Source organism: Scyliorhinus canicula, chromosome 13 (assembly GCF_902713615.1).
Source record: "Scyliorhinus canicula chromosome 13, sScyCan1.1, whole genome shotgun sequence".
Lineage (NCBI taxonomy): Eukaryota > Metazoa > Chordata > Chondrichthyes > Carcharhiniformes > Scyliorhinidae > Scyliorhinus > Scyliorhinus canicula.
This window is the reverse complement of record NC_052158.1, coordinates 1,825,639-1,850,925: the sequence shown is the minus strand read 5'-3', so window position 1 is coordinate 1,850,925 and position 25,287 is coordinate 1,825,639. Positions and strand designations below refer to the sequence as shown.

General features: G+C 52.3%; 1 protein-coding gene across 1 annotated transcript in view; it reads left to right on the top strand.

Annotated features, from left to right (window-relative positions):
* csnk2b (casein kinase 2, beta polypeptide) overlaps positions 1 to 25,063 on the top strand; it is a 45,336-nt gene extending 20,273 nt beyond the window's left edge. The window contains exons 4-6 of the mRNA XM_038816939.1: positions 3,398 to 3,527; positions 8,498 to 8,751; positions 23,628 to 25,063. Of these exons, the coding sequence (XP_038672867.1) occupies positions 3,398 to 3,527; positions 8,498 to 8,751; positions 23,628 to 23,718 (475 nt within the window). The 3' untranslated portion in view covers positions 23,719 to 25,063. The remainder of the gene's footprint in view (positions 1 to 3,397; positions 3,528 to 8,497; positions 8,752 to 23,627) is intronic.
* The last annotated feature ends 224 nt before the right edge of the window (positions 25,064 to 25,287 follow it).

The window sequence follows — 25,287 nt, the reverse complement described above, 5'->3', positions numbered from 1 at the left end:
AGGGGCTGTACTGGACCTGGTATTGGGCAATGAGCCCGGCCAGGTGGCAGAAGTTTCAGTAGGGGAGCATTTCGGGAACAGTGACCACAATTCAATAAGTTTTAAAGTGCTGGTGGACAAGGATAAGAGTGGTCCCAGGGTGAATGTGCTAAATTGGGGGAAGGCTAATTATAACAATATTAGGCAGGAACTGAAGAACCTAGATTGGGGCGGATGTTTGAGGGTAAATCAACATCTGACATGTGGGAGGCTTTCAAGCGTCAGTTGAAAGGAATTCAAGACCGGCATGCTCCTGTGAGGAAGAAGGATAAATATGGCAAATTTCAGGAACCTTGGATAACGAGAGATATTGTAGGCCTCGTCAAAAAGAAAAAGGAGGCATTTGTCAGGGCTAGAAGGCTGGGAACAGACGAAGCCTGTGTGGAATATAAGGAAAGTAGGAAGGAACTTAAGCAAGGAGTCAGGAGGGCTAGAAGGGGTCACGGAAAGTCATTGGCAAATAGGGTTAAGGAAAATCCCAAGGCTTTTTACACTTACATAAAAAGCAAGAGGGTAGCCAGGGAAAGGGTTGGCCCACTGAAGGATAGGCAAGGGAATCTATGTGTGGAGCCAGAGGAAATGGGTGAGGTACTAAATGGATACTTTGCATCAGTATTCACCAAAGAGAAGGAATTGGTGGATGTTGAGTCTGGAGAAGGGTGTGTAGATAGCCTGGGTCACATTGAGATCCAAAAAGACAAGGTGTTGGGCGTCTTGAAAAATATTAAGGTAGATAAGCTCCCAGGGCCTGATGGGATCTACCCCAGAATACTGAAGGAGGCTAGAGAGGAAATTGCTGAGGCCTTGACAGAAATCTTTGGATCCTCACCGTCTTCAGGTGATGTCCCGGAGGACTGGAGAATAGCCAATGTTATTCCTTTGTTTAAGAAGGTAGCGAGGACAATCCAGGGAACTACAGGCCAGTGAGCCTTACGTCAGTGGTAGGGAAATTACTGGAGAGAATTCTTTGAGACAGGATCTACTCCCATTTGGAAGCAAATGGACATATTAGTGAGAGGCAGCATGGTTTTGTGAAGGGGAGGTCATGTCTCACTAACTTGATAGAGTTTTTAGAGGAGGCCACAAAGATGATTGATGCAGGTAGGGCAGTGGATGTTGTCTATATGGACTTCAGTAAGGCCTTTGACAAGGTCCCTCATGGTAGACTGGTACAAAAGGTGAAGTCACACGGGATCAGGGATGAGCTGGCAAGGTGGATACAGAACTGGCTAGGTCATAGAAGGCAGAGAGTAGCAATGGAAGGGTGCTTTTCTAATTGGAGGGCTGTGACTAGTGGTGTTCCGCAGGGATCAGTGCTGGGACCTTTGCTGTTCGTAGTATACATAAATGATTTGGAGGAAAATGTAACTGGTCTGATTAGTAAGTTTGCAGACGACACAAAGGTTGGTGGAATTGCGGATAGCGATGACTGTCCGAGGATACAGCAGGATTTAGATCGTTTGGAGACTTGGGCGGAGAGATGGCAGATGGAGTTTAATCCGGACAAATGTGAGGTAATGCATTTTGGAAGGTCTAATGCAGGTAGGGAATATACAGTGAATGGTAGAACTCTAAAGTGCATAGAAAGTCAAAGAGATCTAGGTGTACAGGTCCACAGGTCACTGAAAGGGGCAACACAGGTGGAGAAAGTAGTCAAGAAGGCATACGGCATGCTTGCCTTCATTGGCTGGGGCATTGAGTATAAGAATTGGCAAGTCATGTTGCAGCTGTATAGAACCTTAGTTAGGCCACACTTGGAGTATAGTGTTCAATTCTGGTCGCTACGCTACCGGAAGGATGTGGAGGATTTAGAGAGGGTGCAGAAGAGATTTACCAGGATATTGCCTGGTGTGGAGGGCATTAGCTATGAGGAGCGGTTGAATAAACTTGGTTTGTTCTCACTGGAACGACGGAGGTTGAGGGGTGACCTGATAGAGGTCTACAAAATTGAGAGGCATAGACAGAGTGGATAGTCAGAGGCTTTTCCCTAGGGTAGAGGGGTCAATTACTAGGGGACATAGGGTTAAGGTGCGAGGGGCAAGGTTTAGAGTAGATGTACGAGGCAAGTTTTTTTACACAGAGGGTAGTGGGTGCCTGGAACTCGCTGCCGGAGGAGGTGGTGGAAGCAGGGACGATAGTGACATTTAAGGGGCATCTTGACAAATACATGAATAGGATGGGAATAGAGGCATACGGACCCAGGAAGTGTAGCAGATTTTAGTTTAGACGGTCAGCATGGTCGGCGCGGGCTTGGAGGGCCGAAGGGCCTGTTCCTGTGCTGTACTTTTCTTCTTTGTTCTTCGATATTTGATTCTTCAGTCAAATCCGAGGTAAAGCTGATCTGTTTGGGTTATGTTTTGCGTGCAAATTTGCAAATGAGGTTTCCAAAAAAGTCCGTCGTCGTAAACCACATCAACTCTGCTGCCCTCATCAATATATTTAGTTACCTTTTTTTTATAAAAAACTGAATTAAATTAGTGCGACAAATCCGTGCTGACTGTCTCTGACCAACCCCTGGCGGCCCAAGTATTGATTAATCGTGTCCATCAGAATTTTTCCAATAATTTCCCTGTCACTGACGTTAGACTACCTGGGCTGTAATAATAATAATTGCTTACTGTCACGAGTACGCTTCAATGAAGTTACTGTGAAAAGTCCCTAGTCGCCACATCCGGCGCCTGTTCAGGGAGGTCGGTACGGGAATTGAACCGTGCTGCTGGCCTTGTTCTGCATTCCAAGCCAGCTGTTTAGCCCACTGTGCTAAACCAGCCCCTAATTATCTGACTTATCCCTGCTAATGTTCTTGCACAAGACCAGCAGCGTGGGTTCAATTCACTTCCACTATCCGCCAGTCATCTGGCACTTCATCTCCGTCAGGGCCCCAGAAATCTTCTCCCTTGCCTCCCGTAGCAGCCTGGGCTACATCTCGTCAGGCCCTGGGGATTTAGGTGCCTTTATGCCAGCTAACTTATCTAATACCTCATCCTTTTTAATCCTTTTTTAAAAATAAATTTAGAGTACCCAATTAATTTTTTCTAATTAAGGGGTCATTTAGCGTGGCCAATCCACCTAGCCTGCACATCTTTGGGTTGTGGGGGCGAAACCTACGCAAACACGGGGAGAATGTGCAAACTCCGCACAGACAGTGACCCAGGGCCGGGATTGATCCTGGGACCTCTGCACCGTGAGGCAGCAGTGCTAACCACTGCGCCACCGTGCTGCCCTCTCCTAATTTATATTTTAAGCTCCCTCAACACACACTTTTTTTCTCCTGAAGGGCCTCCCTTATTTTTAATGTTCTACGCCTACTATATCCTTTTATTTTGTTTACCAAACCCTTGATCTCTTTGACATCCAGGGTTCCCTGGATTTGCCACCCTTGCCCTGAGCACGTTGGCCCTGAACTCTCGCTATTCACTTCTAATCGACTCCCACTTCCCAAATGTAGATTTCCCTGCAAGGAACTGCTCCCAGTCTACGTTTGCCAGGTACTGTCCAATGATATTGAAATCGGCTTCTCCCCTGCCCGCAGTTCAAACACTTGATTTCTGGACTATCCTTCAGCCTTTGCGTAATGACTTTGAATCCTGCTGAATTACTGCCGCAAATGGCAAGATAAATGCAACCTCTTCCACAGATGGGTGAATTAAATTGGGCTGGCCGGCTTTTGCCATCCGTGTCTCCTGTGCACGGATTTTGTGAACCCCTCCAGGATTGAAGGTTCTCCACTGAGCAGGCATACTTGTTGAATTTGGTATCGGTCAAGTTCCTCAATCTGTTGCCAACAGGCCGTGATGCTTCAACAATGATTCCAATTGCTGGTGAGCTAGACACCGGATTCCCCGGCTTTAGAAACGGCAGGGGCACAATTCATTTGCCCCTGTCCTGAATCCAGATTCGTCGAGATGCTTCTTCCTGCCCCGCACCAAACTAAGGTGCTGACCTTCATGCCCACAATTCTGTAGTTGTCGGCTATCTTTGATTTGATTTATTGTCACACGTACCGAAGTACAGTGCAAAGTATTTTTCTGCGGCCGAGGGAATGTGCACAGAACGTACATAGTAGACAAAAAAGAATAATCGACAGCGAACATTGACAGTGATTGGTTACAGTGCGGAACAAGGGGCCAAACAAAGCAAATACATGAGCAAGAGCAGCATAGGGCATCGTGAATAGTGTTCTTGCAGGGAACAGATCAGTCCAAGGGAGAGTCGTTGAGGAGTCTAGTAGCTGTGGGGAAGAAGCTGTTCCTATGTCTGGATGTGCGGGTCTTCAGCCTTCTGTACCTTCTGCCTGATGGAAGGGTCTGGAAGAAGGCAATGCCTGGGTGGGAGGGGTCTCTGATGATGCTGTCTGCCTTCCTGAGGCAGCGGGAGGTGTAGACGGAATCAATGTGGGGGTGGCAAGCTTGTGTGATGCGTTGGGCTGAGTTCACCACACTCTGCAGTTTCTTGCGATCTTGGGCCGAGCAGTTGCCATACTGAGCTGTGATGCAGCCGGATAGGATGCTCTCTATCGCACATCCGTAGCAGTTTGTGAGAGTCGATGCAGACATGCCGAATTTCTTTAGCTTCCGTAGGAATTAGAGACGTTGTTGGGCTTTCTTGACTGTTGCAACAAAGTGAGTGGACCAGGAAGACTGTTGGTGATGGTGACCCCCAGGAACTCCCAGCACCCCCAGCAAGGGATAAGTTGCTCAGAAAATTGGAAGGAATCCCTCGCTGCCAGTTTTTGGTTCTCGCGTGCCACACTCGCCCAGATCTTCCTGGTGTTTTGCATTTTTCCGTTCAACTATTTTCCACTTTTGGGACTTCCGGTGGCGCCCTCGAGGAGACAGGTCGCAGGTCGGGGGACTTCCGGTGGCGCCCTCGAGGAGACAGGTCGCAGGTCGGATCGCTCCCGCCCGAGATGGGCAAACGGACCTTTGTCAACGGACTTTTTCGGGACCTGGCAGCCTGAATCGGTGGAGGAGACGATAGGGAAGAGGCTTCCTTTCCGGGGTATGGGCAGCTGGACCAGAAGTGGTCGAGTGGAGCGGCAAGGATCGAAGCGGGAGCAGCAGGGACCCCAGGCCGGGCGGCCAAGCATGGCGGACGGCGGGGACCGGGGAGCGGAGGCTCACTGGCCAAGGGAGGAGCAGATGGAGTTCTTCAAGAACTGCTTCGCCGAGCTGAGGAGGGACACGCTGGACCCGATGAGAGCGGTGATGGACCGAATGGTCGAGACACAGGCGGCCCAAGGGAAGGCGCTCAGGGAGGTTGAGGCGAAGCTCTCCAGTCAGGCGGGCACGGTAACGGAGCTGGAGCACGAGGTGGAGGAGCTGAACGCCCGTCAGAGGAGGATGCAGGAGCAGCTTGAAGAGCTGGGGAACAGAGCCAGGAGGCAGAATTTACGAATCGTTGGCCTCCCCGAGGGCTGCGAGGGGTCAGATGTGGGTGCATACGTGACGGGTATGCTTGAGGCGCTGATGGGACCGGAGGCCTTCCCTCAACCCCTGGAGTTGGATGGGGCACATAGAGCCCCCGCAAGGAAGCCCAGGACAGGCGACCGACCGAGGGCCTTGGTGGTCCGCTTTCACCGGCTTGCTGACAGGGAACGTGTACTGCGATGGGCCAAGGCGGAGAGGAGCAGCAGATGGGAGAACTGCGAGGTGCGCATTTACCAGGACTTGGGAACGGAGCTGGCCAAGAGGCGGGCAGGATTCATCAAGGTAAAGGCAGCCCTCTACAAAAAGGAGGTGAGGTTTGGAATGTTATATCCTGCAAAGCTTTGGGTTACGTTTGAGGAACTTCACTACTATTTTGAGACACCAGAACAGGTTTGGGCTTTTATTAAAGACAAGAAGCTGGACGTGAACTAATGAGCACTTAGTTCTTTCCGTGCTGTACAGTGGCGGCGGCCTGTTAACTCAAAATTGCTCTGATTAGGACTTGTACTATAAGAAGAAGCTGGACTGGAACTAAAGGACTTGGGGCTCTCAGACCTTTTGTGTGGCGGTGGTTTGTTAAACTATCCTGTACTGTAATGTTTTATCCAAGATTGTTTTCAGCCTGGACAGAGAGTGGGGGCTGGAGGGCGCACTGTTTAGGGTCCTTTGGGGGGGGATTGCAATGGGGGGGGGGGGCCTGTGTTTGGTACTTTTTGGCGCGAGATCGGGGCCTCTGATAGGGGGATGGGCTAGGGGCTAGTCACGGGACTTGAAAGGGCACGGTGGGATACAATTAGGTTAATGGGTCCCTGGCGTGTGGGGGGAGGGCCTGAGCGCTAGGACGGGAGACAGGTAGGCGCCAAGGGCAGGGGTCAGTGTGGCTAGCGTAGGTCAGGGGGCACCAGGGAGATCGGAGGGGGGGCGGGGCGGGCTAGGGCCAGGCGCAGGGCTGACCTGGCAGGTCAGGCCTTGGGGAGCAGGGGAGACCAGGCGGAGGGGGGCGGGGAGAGGGAAGAGGGTTAGGGCCACGTTAGTTTAGTTTAGTTGAACACGTGTGGCATGGGCAAACAGAGCTGGCAGGGAAAGTGCCTTATGGAAGGATCTTTGGCTTCAACACTTATTAACATGTTTATTCTTTCCCACTGTTTGTTTTCACTATGTTAAGGCTCTTTGCACAGGGCCATTTTTCTCTCTGTAACTGTTACAAATTTGTGTTAAATAAAAAACTTTAAAAAAAAACAAACTATTTTCCACTTTGTTTACGGGTGCGCCTATAAACAATGCACAGTTGGCCACTGATTCCTTTACCTGCCGTAGTGGTTAACTGAGTGACAAATATGTTCCATGTATCCACCCTGCCTGTGGGTTATTTGACACCACAATTGGTATTCAGTCGCCACTTGGTATGGAAGGACAGTTGACCTCATTCCATCAAAAATCACCGAGAGGACCAATGTTGAGCTCGCACTGGGAGGTTTAAATTTTCCTGACAGGATCTCTGGCTGCAAATTTAACAATCCTCACTTGGGTAGTTCCCCAACTATAACTCAATCCAGAACTTTTACCGTTGCACAATATAATGCCTCTTTGTTCCATGTTTTATTCAAACACGAGCTGAAAATTCTATATCGTTACAGATTTCAGGAGTTTTACAGTACAAAAACAGGCCCTTCGGCCCATCGTCTGTGCCGGCCATCAAGCACCTATCCACTCGAATCCCATTTTCCAGCACTTGCTCCGTAGCCTTGTTCGCTTCGGCGTTTCAATCGCTCATCTAAATGCTTCTTAAATGTAGTGAGGGTTCCCGTCTCTACCACCATCTCAGGCAGCGAGTTCCAGGTTCCCACCACCCTCTGGGTGAATACATTTTACCTTAAATTCCCTCTAAATCTCCCACCCCTTTCCTTAAATCAATGCCCCCTGGTTATTGACTCCTCTACTAAGGGGAAAGTTCCACCCTATCTCTGTCCCTCAATTTTGTCCACCTCAATCCGTTCCCCCCTCAGCCTTCTCTGCTTGGAGGAAAACAACCCAGGCCTAACCAACCTCTCTTCACAGCTGAAACGCTCCAGCCCAGGGCAACATCCTGGGGAATCTCCTCCGCACCCTCTCCAGTCCAATCACATCCTTCCTATAGTGTGGCGACGAGGACTGTACACAGTACTCTAGCTGTGGCCTAACCAGTGTTTTATACAGCATCATAACCTCCCTGCTCTTATATTCTATACCTCGGCTAATAACGGCAAGTATCCCATATGCCTTCTTGACCACCTTATCTACCTGTCTTCAGCTCCCTCTGATCCCCTGATTTCCCAGTGTCCTACCGTTGATTGTGTATTCACTTGTCTCGCTAGTCCTCCCAAAATGCATCACCTCCCACTTTTCGGTGTTAAATCCCATTTGCCCATATTGCTCATGTGACCAGCCGTCTATATCGCCCTGCACAGAGAATGCTTCACTAAGCACAATAGTTACGACTTGTGGAGGAATAAGCTGTGTATTTAAAAAAATTATTTTACTCATTTTAAAAATCATTGCAAGGAAGCTCAATTAAACGGTACCTTCTAATGATTTTGCCTCAACTGTGCTTGAAAACCTAAATCTTTTGGGGGCAGATTTTTCGGAAAAGGGAAGAGCCGTGGTTGTGATTGCTCGGTATCGGTGAGGGAATCGAGGGTGATGGGGTTAAGGCGACAAAGTAGAGTTGCGGATTATCACATCAGATCAGTCATGGTCTCATTGAATGGTGGAGCAGACTCGATGGGCCGAATGGACTACTTCCGCCGCCACATCTAATGGCCTTGCGGAACCGGGAAATGTCAGAGTGGGTGGGGGTCTGTGATTGGGGGGTGAAATTCAGGACAGGAGGGAGGGGGCCCATTTACTTGACAGGAGCCAAGGGAGTGGTCACGAGAATAAAGATGTGCGGTTGGAGCAGTTCTGTTGCTTCCCTGAAAGGAAAAGTAAGAGAAACGTATGAAACCAGCAAAGAAATGGGGCAGAGAAATTGTTGAACTCTTACCACGGAGCTAACGTTTTTTGTCTCTCTTTCTCTCCCCCCACCCCCACAATCCTGTTGTCTGTTCCAACTAGGTTTGTCTGATATTCCCGGTGAGGCCATGGTGAAGCTGTATTGCCCCAAGTGCATGGACGTGTACACACCGAAGTCGTCGCGGCACCACCACACAGATGGAGCTTACTTTGGCACGGGCTTCCCGCACATGCTCTTCATGGTGCACCCAGAGTACAGACCCAAGAGGCCAGCGAACCAGTTTGTTCCAAGGTAAGGCCGGAAAGGCCAGGCCATGCCGCATGCTGCTTCGAACGCAGTCAGAGGCTTGTGGCAGTGGGCCAGTCACTGGAGCCTCACAGGACAGTACGTCCCAAAGCAGCAAATGGATTACTCTCTCCCCCTCTCTATCTCTCCACCCTTTCCTTCTCTACCCCCGTCTATCTTCTTCCCCCCTCTCTCTCTCTTCTTTCTTCCCCCTCTCTCTCTTTTCCTTCTTCCCCCTCTCTTTTCCTTCTTCCCCCTCTCTTTTCCTTCTTCCCCCTCTCTCTTTTCCTTCTTCCCCCTCTCTCTTTTCCTTCTTCCCCCTCTCTCTTTTCCTTCTTCCCCCTCTCTCTTTTCCTTCTTCCCCCTCTCTCTTTTGCTTCTTCCCCTCTCTCTCTTTCTCTCCCATCCCCTCTCTCGCCTCTTCTCCTCCTCCTTCTCTCCTCCTCCTCCCCACCCCCCCACCTTACTGGATGATCTCGACCCGATCCGGTGCTGAAACAGAATGTTTTAGATCTCCACTTACTGAGTCGAACAATGTAGACGTGACCTGGTGGTTTGCAGGCTTGCTGTAGTGAAGCCCCAACCCGTAACCATTTTCATTCAGTGTCCACGCATGCAAGCATTTTACCCCCACAGGGTGACTATGTCCATCTGGGAGATGGCTCTGCCCGTCATTCGGCTGCTAAATGTGAGGGGCACTAATTAAGATCAGCTGGATACCAGTCATGAGCTTGATTTTGCTGGGGGGGGGGGGGGGGGGAGGAGGAGGTTGTAAACGTTGGGATGAAGGACTGAAAAGGCTGGGATCCAGGAAAAGGTGGAATGTGTGACACTGAGTGATGGAGATGAATAGCGCGAGTACCCTTTCAAAGGGAAGCCAGGCAGCACACTAGGGAGAAAGGAATATGGCAGATTATATTGATGGACTTGGGTGGCAGGAGGGTGGCGTGGAGCAGAACCCTGCAGATCTAATGAGCTGTTTCGTGTGCTGTCAATTACATGGACCAAATCTCCGGAGAGCTACCTCAGCACACGTGGTATGTGTGACCCAGTTTTGTTTTCTTTTGGCCAAAATTGATTTGCCATGTATTTCCTTTGCCTCTTAACTTGGGAAAGCACAAGCGATTGTAGAATTGTGGGGCGAAGGGGGGGGTTGGGCAGCGTGGCGGGGTCGACGCTGTCCCCTCCTGACTGATGGGCTGAAAGCATCCTCTCTCTTTCCCCTAAGCCTCGAATGTGAGATGGGCTTGCCACGGTCCACCCCAGTGAGCACTGGGGGTCTGAAGCAGGAGACTAATGTCGCAAAGGCACAGAGAGAGCCACTCTTCTGAAGGTTAGTCTGAGGCGGCCTCACAAGTGAGTGTCCACGAGCCCCGATATCTTCACCGTTGGGAGCGCCGGACACCGGGGGCCCAAGACTGGAGGGTGTTGTGTCCTCCCAGTGCTGAGCAGGAACGTAGATTGACGCAAGAGCAGGCGGAGGGGGCCGCTCCAGTCCCCTTTGACCTGCTCTGTTCATGAAACCCTGGCTAAACCGCACCCAAATCTCACTTAGCAAAGCGACACTCTTTCCCAAACAAAAATCTAAGTCTCTCCATAGGATTATTTTTTTTTTTTTTTGGTTTAAATCTTTCCCGGGATGTGGGTGGTCACATGGGTTGGCAAGGCCAACGTTTATTCCCCGCCCATAATTGCCCCTGAGCTGAGTTTCTCGCTCGACCGTTTCAGAGGGGGCAGTTCCGAGTCGAGTGCGTACTACAGTGTAGTCTGGAGTCTGTGCAGACTAGACATGGTATCCTTTCTTCAAGGACATTCGGGATCTGTGTGAAAAGTGCTTCCTATTTTGTTACTTTGCTCCCCTATTTGTCTCCAGGTTTAAGATAGTGTCCCCTTATGTTTTACCCCCCCCCCCCCCCTTAATCTACCCCATCAAATACTTTCAATGTTCCGACCACCTCAATCCGATCACTCCCCATCCCTCCAAAGTTGGATGGAACAAAGAACACATTTATTCAAAGATTATACCTGGTGTGCTGTCAACAGCTCTGGCCGCCGCATTATTTACTTTTAAAAAATAAATTTAACAATACCCAATTATTCCCCCCCTTCCCCACAATTAATGGGGACAGTAGCACAGTGGTTAGCACTGTGACTCCACAGCTCCAGGGTCCCAGGTTCGATTCCTGGCTTGGGTCACTGTCTGTGCGGAGTCTGCACGTTCTCCCCGTGTGTGCGTGGGTTTCCTCCGGGTGCTCCGGTTTCCTCCCACAGCCCAAAGATGTGCAGGTTAGGTGGATTGGCCGTGATAAATTGTGTACAAAAAGGTGAGGTGGGGTTACTGGGTCACGGGGATCGGGTAAAGACGCGGGCTTAAGTTGGGTGTTCTTTTCAAGGGCAAGTGCAGACTCGATGGGCCGAATGGCCTCCTGCACTCTAAATTCTACGATTGGCCAATCCACCTACCCTCCACATCTTTGGGTTGTGGGGGCGAAACCCACGCAAACACGGGGAGAATGTGCAAACTCCACACAGACAGTGACCCAGAGCCAGGATTGAACCTGGAACCATGGCGCTGTGAGGCTAACCACTTGTGCCACCGTGCTGCCCATGTTACAATTATATAGAATGTTTGTTAGGCCACATTTGGAATACTGTGTCCAATTCTGGTCACCGCACTACCAGAAGGATGTGGAGGCTTTGGAGAGAGTACAGAAAAGGTTTACCAGGATGCTGCCCGGTATGGAGGGTTCTCCCTAGAGAGACGGAGGCTGAGGGGCGACCTGATAGAAGTTTATAAAATTATTAGGGGTATAGATGGGGTGAATAGTTGGAGGCTTTTTCCCAGGGCGGAAATGCCAATTACAAGGGGGCACAAGTTCAAGGGGAGGGGGGAAAGGTTCAGTGGGGATTTGCGGGGGGAGGTTTTTACACGGGGTGGTGGTGGTCTGGAATGCACTGCCAAGTGAGGTGGTTGAGGCAGATACGTTAGCCATGTTTAAGACTTCTCTGGATAGGCACATGAACAGTCTGAGTATAGAAGGATTCAGGCGGTTGGTCTGGATAGGACACGTAATTGGCACAGGCATGGAGGGCCGAAGGGCCTGTTCCTGTGGTGTATTGTTCTTTGTTATTGAATGGCGGAACAGACTCGAGGGGCCGAGTGGTCTATTCCTCCTAATTCGAATGTTCTGGAGTGAAATTAAATAACGAATGCCCCCGACAGATTGCAATTGATGCTAGATCCATCCCCTCGCCTCCCTCACTCCCCTTCCCCTCTCTCACTCCCCATCCCCTCTCCTCCCTCACTCCCCTCTCCTCTCACTCCCCATCCCCTCTCCTCCCGATCCCCTCTCCTCCCTCACTCCCCATCCCCTCTCCTCTCTCACTCCCCATCCCCTCTCCTCCCTCACTCCCCTCTCCTCTCACCCCCATCCCCTCTCCTCCCGATCCCCTCTCCTCCCTCACTCCCCATCCCCTCTCCTCTCTCACTCCCCATCCCCTCTCCTCCCTCACTCCCCTCTCCTCTCACTCCCCATCCCCTCTCCTCCCGATCCTCCCTCACTCCCCATCCCCTCTCCTCTCTCACTCCCCATCCCCTCTCCTCTCTCACTCCCCTCTCCTCTCACTCTCCATCCCCTCTCCTCCCGATCCCCTCTCCTCCCTCACTCCCCATCCCTTCTCCTCTCTCACTCCCCATCCCCTCTCCTCCCGATCCCCTCTCCTCCCTCACTCCCTATCCCCTCTCCTCTCTCACTCCCCATCCCCTCTCCTCTCTCACTCCCCATCCCCTCTCTCACTCCCCATCCCCTCTCCTCCCTCACTCCCCTCTCCTCTCACTCCCCTCTCCTCTCACTCCCCATCCCCTCTCCTCCCGATCCCCCCTCCTCCCTCTCCCCATCCCTTCTCCTCCCTCACTCCCCATCCCCTCTCCTCCCTCACTCCCCTCTCCTCCCTCACTCCCCATCCCTTCTCCTCCCTCACTCCCCATCCCCTCTCCTCCCTCACTCCCCTCTCCTCTCACTCCCCATCCCCTCTCCTCCCGATCCCCTCTCCTCCCTCACTCCCCATCCCTTCTCCTCTCTCACTCCCCATCCCCTCTCCTCCCGATCCCCTCTCCTCTCTCTAGATCCATTGTTAATTCTAAACCCGAGACTGACAGATTCCCGTGGCCCGAAGGGAAATAAGGGGGGTGGGCGCTGGCGTATGAGGTTTGGTCGCAGGCCTGCTACAATTCGATTGAATGGCAGCAGTGCAGGCTTGGGAGGCCAGCAGCCGGCTCCTCGGGGTCGGTACATCCCCCTGACGCCCAGAACTGAACGCGATACTCTGACTGGTGCTTTGCCTGACTTCAATGCACACCTCCTGGTCCAACCCCGAGTTAAAAGCCAGCACTCATTTGCCTTTGTGATTTGCCTTTTGAACCTGTTCCCGTACCAGCCTCCCCGGACAGGCGCCGGAATGTGGCGACTAGGGGCTTTTCACAGTAACTTCATTGAAGCCTACTCGTGACAATAAGCGATTTTCATTTTCGTAATGCCCTTAAATGATGCGTATACTTGAGCTTCCTTAGCGCGCCCTTTCTCTCTCCTCTCCATTCCTCGTTGTTTATTGTTCATAACAAAGTCTCCATGTGCAAATTGCTACTGCAGGATGGCTGACATTGTGGAACCTGATTGTAACTGATTTTGGAACCTAAATGATACAGCAGCCTGCAGCACAGTGGGCTAAACAGCTGGCTTGTAATGCAGAACAAGGCCAGCAGCGCGGGTTCAATTCCTGTCCCGGCCTCCCTGAACAAGCGTCGGAATGCGGCAACTAGGGGCTTTTCACAGTAACATCATTGAAGCCTACTTGTGACAATAAGCGATTATTATTAACATAATCTTTATTGTCACAAGTAGGCTGACATTAACACTGCAATGAAGTTACTGTGAAAAGCCCCCAGTCGCCACATTCTGGCGCCTGTTCGGGTACACAGAGGGAGAATTCAGGATGTCCAATTCACCTAACAGCACGTCTTTCGGGACTTGTGGGAGGAAACCGGAGCACCCGGAGGAAACCCACGCAGACATGGGGAGAACGTGCAGACTGTGCACACACAGTGACCCAAACCGGGAATTGAACCTGGGACCCTAGAGTGTGAAGCAAAACACTGTGCTACCGAAATGTTATGACTAAGTGAGCATCGGTGCATAAAATATTTACAGAAACTTGGATCACTTGCTGTTGGGCCTGGTTTAAGTTGACAACACCGACCATTTTTTTGCCTGAAGCTTTACCGAGAACTTACGAAGAATGTTTTGTTATTATTCTGGTTGGATTTTATCATTCTTGCAGAGGCAACCAGTTGAGCAGGGGGAATGTCACTGGGCCAGCTCAGATAGCTTTGTTGATGCCCAACCCTGTGTCTGCCAAATCTTTCTTTCCTTTAGTTCTTAAAATTCTCCGAAAGGCTTCTTTTCAACTGCTCTCGGCCAAAGGGTCTAATTGCGGCCGTTTCTCAATCCTGACGATTGAGAAATTTAAAAAAAAGAATTGTCTGCGATCTCTCTGTTCCTGCACCCACTTCAAAATTGTACCATTCGGGATAATGGCTACGTCCGTCAGATCATTGCTCGCCGCGTATCGCGCAGACTCCAGGACGAGCCGATCAGGCTTTCAATCCTGAAACATTCCCGGCTGACCTCCGATTACCAGGGAAGGGCAAGGTGTCTCCAAATTTGAGCAGCAGGAGAAGCTAGCCTCTCCTCGCTGCCACCATGCAGGAGCATGAAGAGTGGTGTTCTCCCCCAACCCGGGCCGGGATGACAAAGATACCCTTTGGCCTGCCCCACAAATGAATAATGTGGTGTATGACTTTCCGTGCTGTTGTCATGCCAGATACACGGGCTGTGTATCCCGACTGGCAGTGTGTATCAAGCCGCACCTTTTTTTTTTTCTGGCTGTTATCAGCCAGTGTGTGAAGGTGGCTCAGTTACAGGTGCTCGAAGCTCCATCTATTCATGCCTGGACCTGTCCTCAGCAGGCAAAAGGAACATGTTCAGGCATTGCGCATTTAAATTAATTAAACAAAAGCACGGGGAACAAAGGTTTCCGAGTGCATTCACCACGGCAATTCCGTGACCAATCGGGCATCACCCAGCCAGACACATCCTCAATTCTTGACGTCCGCCCCCCCCGACTTCATAAAACCACGTTCTGACCCACTCTGACCAGCTTGTGCTTTCTCCAGCTGAATGGGTCAGCAATTATTATTATTTTTTAACAGAAAGAATAATCCAGGTGGCATTTGGGTGACCGGTTTTCATGGTCCAGCGGCAGCACAAATGGATCTGGTCGCAATGTCCCGTTCAACATTCCTCCTCCTTTCCTCCCCCCCCCCCCCCCCCCCCCCCCCCAACACAGCCCCGTTCATCTCTTCATTCCAATGAGATTGCAATTGGAAATGTTGTTCATTCACTGACAAGTGTTTATTACCCTTCCTTAATTGCCCTTCAGAAGGTGGGTATGAGCTCCCTCCCGGGGGTCTGGCTAGGCCATTTCCGAAGGCAATTGAGTGGCCAACTCTGCCAAGGGTTTGGGTAGGGGTGGCACTTTGCAATGCGACAGTTTCTCGGTGCCCATGACGTCATGGCACAGTGGTTAACACTGCTGCCTCACAGCTCCAGAGTCCCAGGTTCGATTCCTGGCTTGGTCACTGTCTGTGCGGAGTCTGCACGTTCTCCCTGTGTGTGCGTGGGGTTCCTCCGGTTTCCCCCCACAGTCCAAAGATGCGCAGGATAGGTGGATTGGCCACGCTAAATTGACCCTTAGTGTCCAAAAGGTTAGGTGGGGTTATTGGGTTTAGGGGACAGGGTCGGGTCTGGTCCTAGGTAGGGTACTCTTTCCAAGGGTCAGCGCAGACTGAATGGGCCAAATGGCCTCCTACACGATTCTGTGATTTCAGATTTCTTTGCTGAATTTAAATTCACAATTTTATCCACCGAAACCAGTTCCAGCTTCGCCGTATCCGTTAACGTAACCAACGTCCTTTCTCCCTTGGAACCCTGATGTAGTGAATCTTCCTGCACCCTCTCTGAAGGCCTTCACATCCTTCCTAAATGCGCTGCCCAAGCATGGGCATAACACTCAAGCTGCGGACGAACTAGTTTTGCTTATGCATCTGCTCTACAAATCCAGATTCACACGTAACCCCTTAACCCGATAATCGCTTTGCGCCCTGCCTCAACCAGCTTAAGCTCAATCACTGTCCACTGCTGGGTTCACAAGCCTTCAAAGCTTTGTGCCAACTGCAAATTTTGAATGTCTCCCCCGTGTATATCCAAAATTGCGGCAACTGTGGTTCTGGTACTTCTGCTGGGGAGCCCCACTATAATCGCTTCCTCCAATCTGATAATTAAATATTCAGCCAACCTCCTTTCATTAGACCACTCTCCATTTCCTTCCATCCCGCTTCAGCTCTTGTAACGTGCTGCGTCATCGGCTTTTCAGCAAACACTTTTCAGAAGTCCATTTGAACCACATCTGCATTACCGACACCAACCTCCTCCAAAATAAAAGCTCTACCTCGATAATCCGGCATGATTTGCTTTGGGCCAAACTGTGTTGGCTTTCCTCCGTTAGCCCATGCTTACCCAAGTGACTGCGTTCAAAAAGCTTTCCCAACTCAAAACAGGTTGAACTGAAAAGACCAGAAGACTTGGGGAGTAGAATTAGGCCATTTGGCCCATCGAGTCTGCTCCGCCATTCAATCATGGCTGATATGTTTCTCATCCCCATTCTCCTGCCTTCTCCCCATTTCATTTCATGACACCTGATCCCCTTATTGATCAAGAGCCTATCTATCTCTGTCTTAAAGACACTCAGTGATTTGGCCTCCACAGCCTTCTGCGGCAAAGAGTTCCACAGATTCACCACCCTCTGGCTGAAGAAATTCCTCCTCGTCTCTGTTTTAAAGGATCGTTCCTTTAGTCTGAGATTGTGTCCTCTGCTTCTAGTTTTTCCTACAAGTGGAAACATCCTCTCCACGTCCACTCTATCCAGGCCTCGCCGTACCCTGTAAGTTTCAATAAGATCCCCCCACATCCTTCTAAACGCCAACGATTACAGACCCAGAGTCCTCAAACCGTTCCTCATACGACAAGCTCTTCATTCCAGGGATCATACTTGTGAACCTCCTCTGGACCCTTTCCAAGCCCAGCACATCCTTCCTTAGATACAGGGCCCAAAACTGCTCACAATACTCCAAATAGGGTCTGACCAGAGCCTTATACAGCCTCAGGAGTACATCACTGATCCTGTATTCTAGCCCTCTCGGCCTGAATGCTAACATTGCCTTTGCCGACTGAACCTGCACGTAGCATTTGCAGTTCTCTGATCCTCTGGCACCTCCCTGTGCCTCAGGTGGAATTGGAAGAAGGTGGCTGGTGCCTCTAGTCTCGTACGCTTTCCCTTTCCCCTCTTATTTCCCTTTTCACTTCACCTCTGATCTGTCAATGTTCATCCCGTTTCTGACTTGTGTCATCGACCATGTACACTCATCAAGTGCACCTTGTATATTCTTCACCTCACTTTCTTTCTCTGGGATCAACCGGAGATCTCTGACTTTCCTCCTCTTGCGAATGTCCTTCAACCCTTGCTTGAAGCATCTCCTCCCTCAAAGATGTCCATTGTTCTGTGTCAGCTCTGCCTGCCCATGTGCGATTCCTGGGCAGCGCATGTGCTCACCCGATTGAAATCGGCCGCCCTCCTCTTTTCCAATAGCTAGCCACAGCCTGATGGCAAACGTAATTCCTCCTGAGCCTCATCCGTCTGACATAGTCCCTCGGACCAGATGATTGGACTCAATTTATGGATCAAGAAAAAGTTGTCGAACTGCCATCAAAAAGCTTTCTGTCCCCTGCCTTCTCTCTACCCTTCACAGCATTGCTATCCCAGTTTGTAACAGGAAATTAAAGTTCTTCCTATAGGTTTTGTATCTCTGTCACTTGCTCCACTCTCTCTGTCCCCCCACTTCCTGTTGACTGTGTAATGGTAGCTCCTAAGAGTACCCAATTATTTTTCCCAATTAAGGGGAAATTTTGCGTGGCACATCTTTTTGGGTTTGTGGGGGTGAGACCCACGCAGGCACGGAGAGAATGTGCAAACTCCACACGGACAGGGACCTGGGTCCTCGGCACCGTGAGGCAGCAGTGCTAACCACAGCACCACCTTGCCGCCCCACCTCTGTTGTTTCTGGGCACTAGGTACATAAGGTGGGTAAGAAGGCGAATGGGATACTTGCCTTTATTAGCCGAGGTATAGAATATAAGAGCAGGGAGGTCATGATGCTGTATAAAACACTGGTTAGGCCACAGCTAGAGTACTGTGTACAGTCCTCGTCGCCACACTACAGGAAGGATGTGATTGCGCTGGAGAGGGTGCGGAGGAGATTCTCCAGGATGTTGCCCTGGGCTGGAGAGTTTCAGCTGTGAAGAGAGGCTGGTTAGGCCGGGGTTGTTTTCCTCACAGCAGAGAAGGCTGAGGGGGGACCTGATCGAGGTGGAGAGAATTATGAGGGACATAGAGTGGATAGGAGGAACTTTCCCCCTCAGTCAAAGGTCAATAACCAGGGGGCATTTATTTAAGGTCAGGGGCAAGAGATTTGTAAAGGATTTGAGGAAAATCTTTTTCACCCAGAGGGTGGTGGGAACCTGGAACTCGCTGCCCGAGAGGGTGGTAGAGGCAGGAAATCTCACAACATTTAAGGAGCATTTGAAATGCCGTAGCAAACAAGGCTACGGAGCAAGTGCTGGAAAATGGGATTAGAATGGATAGGTGCTTGATGGCCGACACAATGGGCTGAACGGCCTGTTTCTGTGCTGTAAGACTCTACGACTAACCAAATAGATTCTGTTCTTGACTCCTCCAGGATAACCTCTCTCCCCAGCACTGTAATATTCTCCTCTCCCTCCCCAGCACTGTAATATTCTCCTCCCCCTCCCCCTCTCCCCAGCACTGTAATAGTCTCCTCTCCCTCCCCCCTCTCCCCAGCACTGTAATATTCTCCTCCCCCTCCCCCCTCCCTCCCCAGCACTGTAATATTCTCCTCTCCCTCCCCCAGCACTGTAATATTCTCCTCTCCCTCCCCCCTCTCCCCAGCATTGTAATATTCTCCTCCCCCTCCTCCCTCCCTCCCCAGCACTGTAATATTCTCCTCCTCCTCCCCCTCTCCCTCTCCCCAGCACTGTAATATTCTCCTCCCCCTCTCCCCAGCACTGTAATATTCTCCTCTCCCTCCCCCTCTCCCCAGCACTGTAATATTCTCCTCTCCCTCCCCCTCTCCCCAGCACTGTAATATTCTCCTCTCCCTCCCCCCTCTCCCCAGCACTGTAATATTCTCCTCCCCTCCCCCCTCTCTCCCCAGCACTGTAATATTCTCCTCTCCCTCCCCCTCTCCCCAGCACTGTAATATTCTCCTCCCCTCCCCCCTCTCTCCCCAGCACTGTAATATTCTCCTCCCCTCCCCCCCCCTCTCCCCAGCACTGTAATATTCTCCTCTCCCTCCCCCCTCTCCCCAGCACTGTAATATTCTCCTCTCCCTCTCCCCAGCACTGTAATATTCTCCTCTCCCTCCCCCCTCTCCCCAGCACTGTAATATTCTCCTCTCCCTCTCCCTCCCCCCAGCACTGTAATATTCTCCTCCCCTCCCCCCTCTCTCCCCAGCACTGTAATATTCTCCTCTCCCTCCCCCCCCCCTCCCCAGCACTGTAATATTCTCCTCCCCTCCCCCCTCTCTCCCCAGCACAGTAATATTCTCCTCTCCCTCCCCCCTCTCCCCAGCACTGTAATATTCTCCTCTCCCTCCCCCCTCTCCCCAGCACTGTAATATTCTCCTCTCCCTCCCCCTCTCCCCAGCACTGTAATATTCTCCTCGCCCTCCCCCCTCTCCCCAGCACTGTAATATTCTCCTCGCCCTCCCCCTCTCCCCAGCACTGTAATATTCTCCTCTCCTCCCCCCTCTCTCCCCAGCACTGTAATATTCTCCTCTCCCTCCCCCCCTCTCCCCAGCACTGTAATATTCTCCTCTCCCTCCCCCCTCTCCCCAGCACTGTAATATTCTCCTCTCCCTCCCCCCTCTCCCCAGCACTGTAATATTCTCCTCTCCCTCCCCCTCTCCCCAGCACTGTAATATTCTCCTCTCCCTCCCCCTCTCCCCAGCACTGTAATATTCTCCTCTCCCTCCCCCCTCTCCCCAGCACTGTAATATTCTCCTCCCCCTGCCCCCCCCTCTCCCCAGCACTGTAATATTCTCCTCCCCCTCCCCCCTCTCTCCCCAGCACTGTAATATTCTCCTCCCCCTCCCCCTCTATCCCCAGCACTGTAATATTCTCCTCTCCCTCCCCAGCACTGTAATATTCTCCTCTCCCTCCCCTCTCTCCCCAGCACTGTAATATTCTCCTCTCCCTCCCCTCTCTCCCCAGCACTGTAATATTCTCCTCTCCCTCCCCTCTCTCCCCAGCACTGTAATATTCTCCTCTCCCTCTCCCTCCCCCAGCACTGTAATATTCTCCTCTCCCTCCCCCCCTCTCCCCAGCACTGTAATATTCTCCTCTCCCTCCCCCTCTCCCCAGCACTGTAATATTCTCCTCTCCCTCCCCCTCTCCCCAGCACTGTAATATTCTCCTCCCCCTCCCCTCTCTCCCCAGCACTGTAATATTCTCCTCTCCCTCCCCCTCTCCCCAGCACTGTAATATTCTCCTCTCCCTCCCCCTCTCCCCAGCACTGTAATATTCTCCTCCCCCTCCCCCTCTCTCCCCAGCACTGTAATATTCTCCTCTCCCTCCCCCTCTCCCCAGCACTGTAATATTCTCCTCCCCCTCTCTCCCCAGCACTGTAATATTCTCCTCTCCCCCCCCCCCCCCCCTCCCCCTCCCCGGCACTGTAATATTCTCCTCTCCCTCCCCCCCCCTCCCCAGCACTGTAATATTCTCCTCTCCCTCCCCCCTCTCCCCAGCACTGTAATATTCTCCTCTCCCTCCCCCTCTCCCCAGCACTGTAATATTCTCCTCTCCCTCCCCCTCTCCCCAGCACTGTAATATTCTCCTCTCCCTCCCCCCCTCTCCCCAGCACTGTAATATTCTCCTCCCCCTGCCCCCCCCCTCTCCCCAGCACTGTAATATTCTCCTCCCCCTGACGCCCTCTCTCCCCAGCACTGTAATATTCTCCTCTCCCTCCCCCCTCTCCCCAGCACTGTAATATTCTCCTCTCCCTCCCCCTCTATCCCCAGCACTGTAATATTCTCCTCTCCCTCCCCCCTCTCCCCAGCACTGTAATATTCTCCTCCCCCTCCCCCCTCTCTCCCCAGCACTGTAATATTCTCCTCCCCCTCCCCCTCTATCCCCAGCACTGTAATATTCTCCTCTCCCCTCCCCCCTCTCCCCAGCACTGTAATATTCTCCTCTCCCTCCCCCCCTCTCCCCCAGCACTGTAATATTCTCCTCTCCCTCCCCCCTCTCCCCAGCACTGTAATATTCTCCTCTCCCTCCCCCCTCTCCCCAGCACTGTAATATTCTCCTCTCCCTCGCCCCTCTCCCCAGCACTGTAATATTCTCCTCTCCCTCCCCCTCTCCCCAGCACTGTAATATTCTCCTCTCCCTCCCCCCTCTCCCCAGCACTGTAATATTCTCCTCTCCCTCCCCCTCTCCCCAGCACTGTAATATTCTCCTCGCCCTCCCCCCTCTCCCCAGCACTGTAATATCTCCTCTCCCTCCCTCCCTCTCTCCCCAGCACTGTAATATTCTCCTCGCCCTCCCCCCTCTCCCCAGCACTGTAATATTCTCCTCTCCCTCCCTCCCCCCTCTCCCCAGCACTGTAATATTCTCCTCCCCCTCCCCCTCTCTCCCCAGCACTGTAATATTCTCCTCTCCCCCCCCTCCCCGGCACTGTAATATTCTCCTCTCCCTCCCCCCCCCCCTCCCCCAGCACTGTAATATTCTCCTCTCCCTCCCCCCTCCCCAGCGCTGTAATATTCTCCTCTCCCTCCCCCCCCTCTCCCCAGCACTGTAATATTCTCCTCTCCCTCCCCCTCTCCCCAGCACTGTAATATTCTCCTCTCCCTCCCCCCCCTCTCCCCAGCACTGTAATATTCTCCTCTCTCTCCTCCTCTCTCCCCTCCCTCTCCTCCCTCTCTTCCCTCCTCTCGCCCCTCTCTCTCTGCACCACATCCGCTTCTTCCCCTCCCCTCTCCCCTCCCTCTCTCCCCTCCCTCCTCTCCCCTCCCTCTCTCCCCCCTCCTCTCTCTCCCTCCCTCTCTCCCCTCCCTCTCCCCCTCCCTCTCTCCCCCTCCCCTCTCTCCCCCTCCCTCTCTCTCCCCCCTCCCTCCTCTCCCCCTTCCCTCTCTCCCCCTCCCTCTCTCCCCCTCCCTCTCTCCCCCTCCCTCTCTCCCCCTCCCTCCTCCCCCTCCCTCTCTCTCCTCTCTCCCCCCTCCCTCTCTCCCCCTCCCCTCTCCCCCTCCCCTCTCTCCCCCTCCCTCTCTCCCCCCTCCCTCTCTCCCCCTCCCTCTCTCCCCCTCCCTCTCTCCCCCTCCCCTCCCTCTCTCCCCCTCCCTCTCTCCCCCCCTCCCCTCTCTCCCCTCCCTCTCTCCCCCGCCCTCTCTCCCCCCTCCCTCTCTCCCCCTACCCTCTCTCTCCTCCCCCTCCCTCTCTCCCCCTCCCTCTCTCCCCCTCCCTCTCTCCCCCTCCCTCTCTCCCCTCCCTCTCGCCCCCTCCCTCTCTCCCCCTCCCTCTCTCCCCCTCCCTCTCTCCCCTCCCTCTCTCCCCCTCCCTCTCTCCCCCTCCCTCTCTCCCCCTCCCTCTCTTCCCCCCCCCCCTCTCTTCCCCCCCCCTCTCTTCCCCCCCCCCCTCCCCCTCTTCCCCCTCCCCTCCCTCCCTCCCCCCAGATGCAAACCAAGTTGGCCAGGCTGTTGCTTTCCGAGAAGCAAGCACCAGCTTGGATGCTTCCCATCTCTGATGATCCTTGAACCTGAGGGCCCAGATTCCGGTTGGGCATTTAGGACTGAGATGAGGAGGGTTATCTGTCCAAGGGTGTTGAATCTTTGGAAACCTCTGCCCTAGAGAGGGCTGTGGAAGGTCAATCATTGACCATGGATTGTCAATGATTCCTGAATATTAATGACAGCGAGGGCCAGGCGGGCAGCGCCAGAAAATGGGCTTCGCGGTGGATGATCAGCCACGATCGTATTGAATGGCGGAGCAGGCTCGAGGGGCTGAATGGCCGTCTCCTCCTGCATGGAATCGTTAGTTTTATAAATCAGGGCACAGTGCGCAAAAGCAAGGAAATGTTTGCTTAACCTTCCTGATGGGCCACTCAGAGCGGGCTGAAGTGTGACTATTTGTGAGCGTCCCACTCCAGGGCGGATGTCAAGTCCTCCCAGGTGGCACTAGAGGAGATTTACTGGAAGGCTACTGGGCGCAGGAGATGGGGAATTCAGCGACGAGGGGAATGGGGACGCTCGTTCTCCTCTGAGCAGAGGAAGGTATGGGGAGTGATGCATCCAATTCCTGAAGGGTGTCGATGAGGGCCAAGGGAAACTGTTTCCACCAGCGTGATTCACAGCGGGCAGCGCAGAGTTGAGATATTACACCGTAACAATGACCTGGGGTGGTGCGCTCCATGAGTGGCGACTGGAGGCCATTGGGTCAGTCATAAGTTTCAAATGGGAATTGGGATTAATGCTTGGAATGGGAACTTTGTGAGGCTATTGGGGGAAGGTGGGGGGGTGAAATTGGATCAGTACGATAGACCAAGTGGCTGCCTCTTGCGATGCCGTGGTCTCCAAAGTGGTTCCTGCAACCTTTTTATATCTCTTTTTTTTTTCTCTCTCTGTGTCTCCCACCCCTCAGGCTGTACGGTTTCAAGATCCACCCCATGGCCTACCAACTCCAGCTCCAGGCTGCAAGCAACTTCAAGAGCCCCGTCAAGACTATTCGCTAAAAACCAAAACCAAATTGGCAACAGCTCCGAATGGCCACCCTTTGCGTCGGCAGGCGCCCAATAAGCCACAGAAGAGGCTGTAGATGGTGTCCACCTCAACAAAAATAAACTGCTTTCTTGCCCCTTGCCCCAGCACCCGCCATTCCTCACACTTCCCCTGACAAACTTTATACTTTTTCCAAGTTCCCCTCCCCACCCTTTCCCTGTGCCCCATTTACAGAGTCATGTACTGAAGTTGGTGCAAATGGATTTCTTTCAGTGGAAAAAAAAATACTTTAAAAAAAAAAAAAAAATTTTGTCAAAAAAAAGCGTGTGTGCGTGTGTCCGCTGGAGTAGTTATTTTTCATTTTGGACTGCGAAGCCATGTCTTCCTGTGCCCCCCCCCTCGTCACGGGTGATTTCAGGGCCCCCCCCCCACCCTCGTCGCGGGTGATTTCAGGGCCCCCCTGCCATCTTGTTTTCCCTGTCCCATGGCGATGCAGTCATTGGGGAATCTCGCTAGGATGCGACTGTGCGGAGGAAGCGCTCCCGCTACGTTGAATTCTTGACCAGCAAAACGCCACAGCCCCCGGCGGATGTGTCCGGAAGGGTTTTTTGGGGGGGGGGGGGGAGGAGGCGACCCTTTTGAACTGTCTGTTGTCACCGGGGTATAGGATTGGTTGGTGCTTATGGCACTGCTGTCTCTGTGGGTAAGACGACAGAGGGGAGGATGGGGGAGGGCAATGTGAGCTGAAGATTCAGCGAAACGCACCACAGCTGCAGTGTTTCAGGACAGTTTCCATAGCGGCCATTAAACTGCCATTTTTCTATAACCTCTTGGTACCAATGCAACAATACCCGGGTGACGCACCTGTTTCGGGCAAGGGTTGAGGCCTTTTCCCTCCACCCCCTCCGAGTGCAAGCTGTATTTTCTGGGCTCCACTCTTTCGCAAGCCGCCGAAGTTGCCCAACCGCATTATTTTCTGTCTAAATTATAAAATTGTGCGTTTTGTGGAGCCCCGTCATTTTGAAGAAATCCTGATCATTCACTTCAGAAGTCGAACCCCATCCTGTTCATCGAACGAGTGGCTAATTTTATTCATCGCCCAGCAAGGAGTGACCGGGTTTGGGGGGGGGGGGGGGCTGTGCTTGATCCCGTGAAACGTTTTGGGTCCCCGTTTTGGTTTGGTCTACTCCAGGTACGTTTCAAGGTCATTCGCTGTATTGTATGTATTGTATAAAGGATGTTGACTTGGTTCAAGCTGCCTGTGTTATGTTTTTAAAAAGGAAAAAAAAAAGACATGTTAAATTGGTTTAGAGATTGTTACTAATGTTTATTTCTGAATAAACGCAGACTTGAAGAAGTGCTGAATTTCCACGTATTGTTCTTGTTCGGACATTGCCCCCCATAACATCGCGAGACGGTCCGCGGAGGCGTGCAGCAGCATTTCAGCACAAACCTCCGATACCAGCCATCCCAAGGTGTATGGTCACTAGGTTACCTATCTCATAAAGCATTGTCTCAAGGGAGCACCTTAACAGGAGAAGGGCAGGGGCAGCACGGTGGCGCAGTGGATAGCATCGACGCCG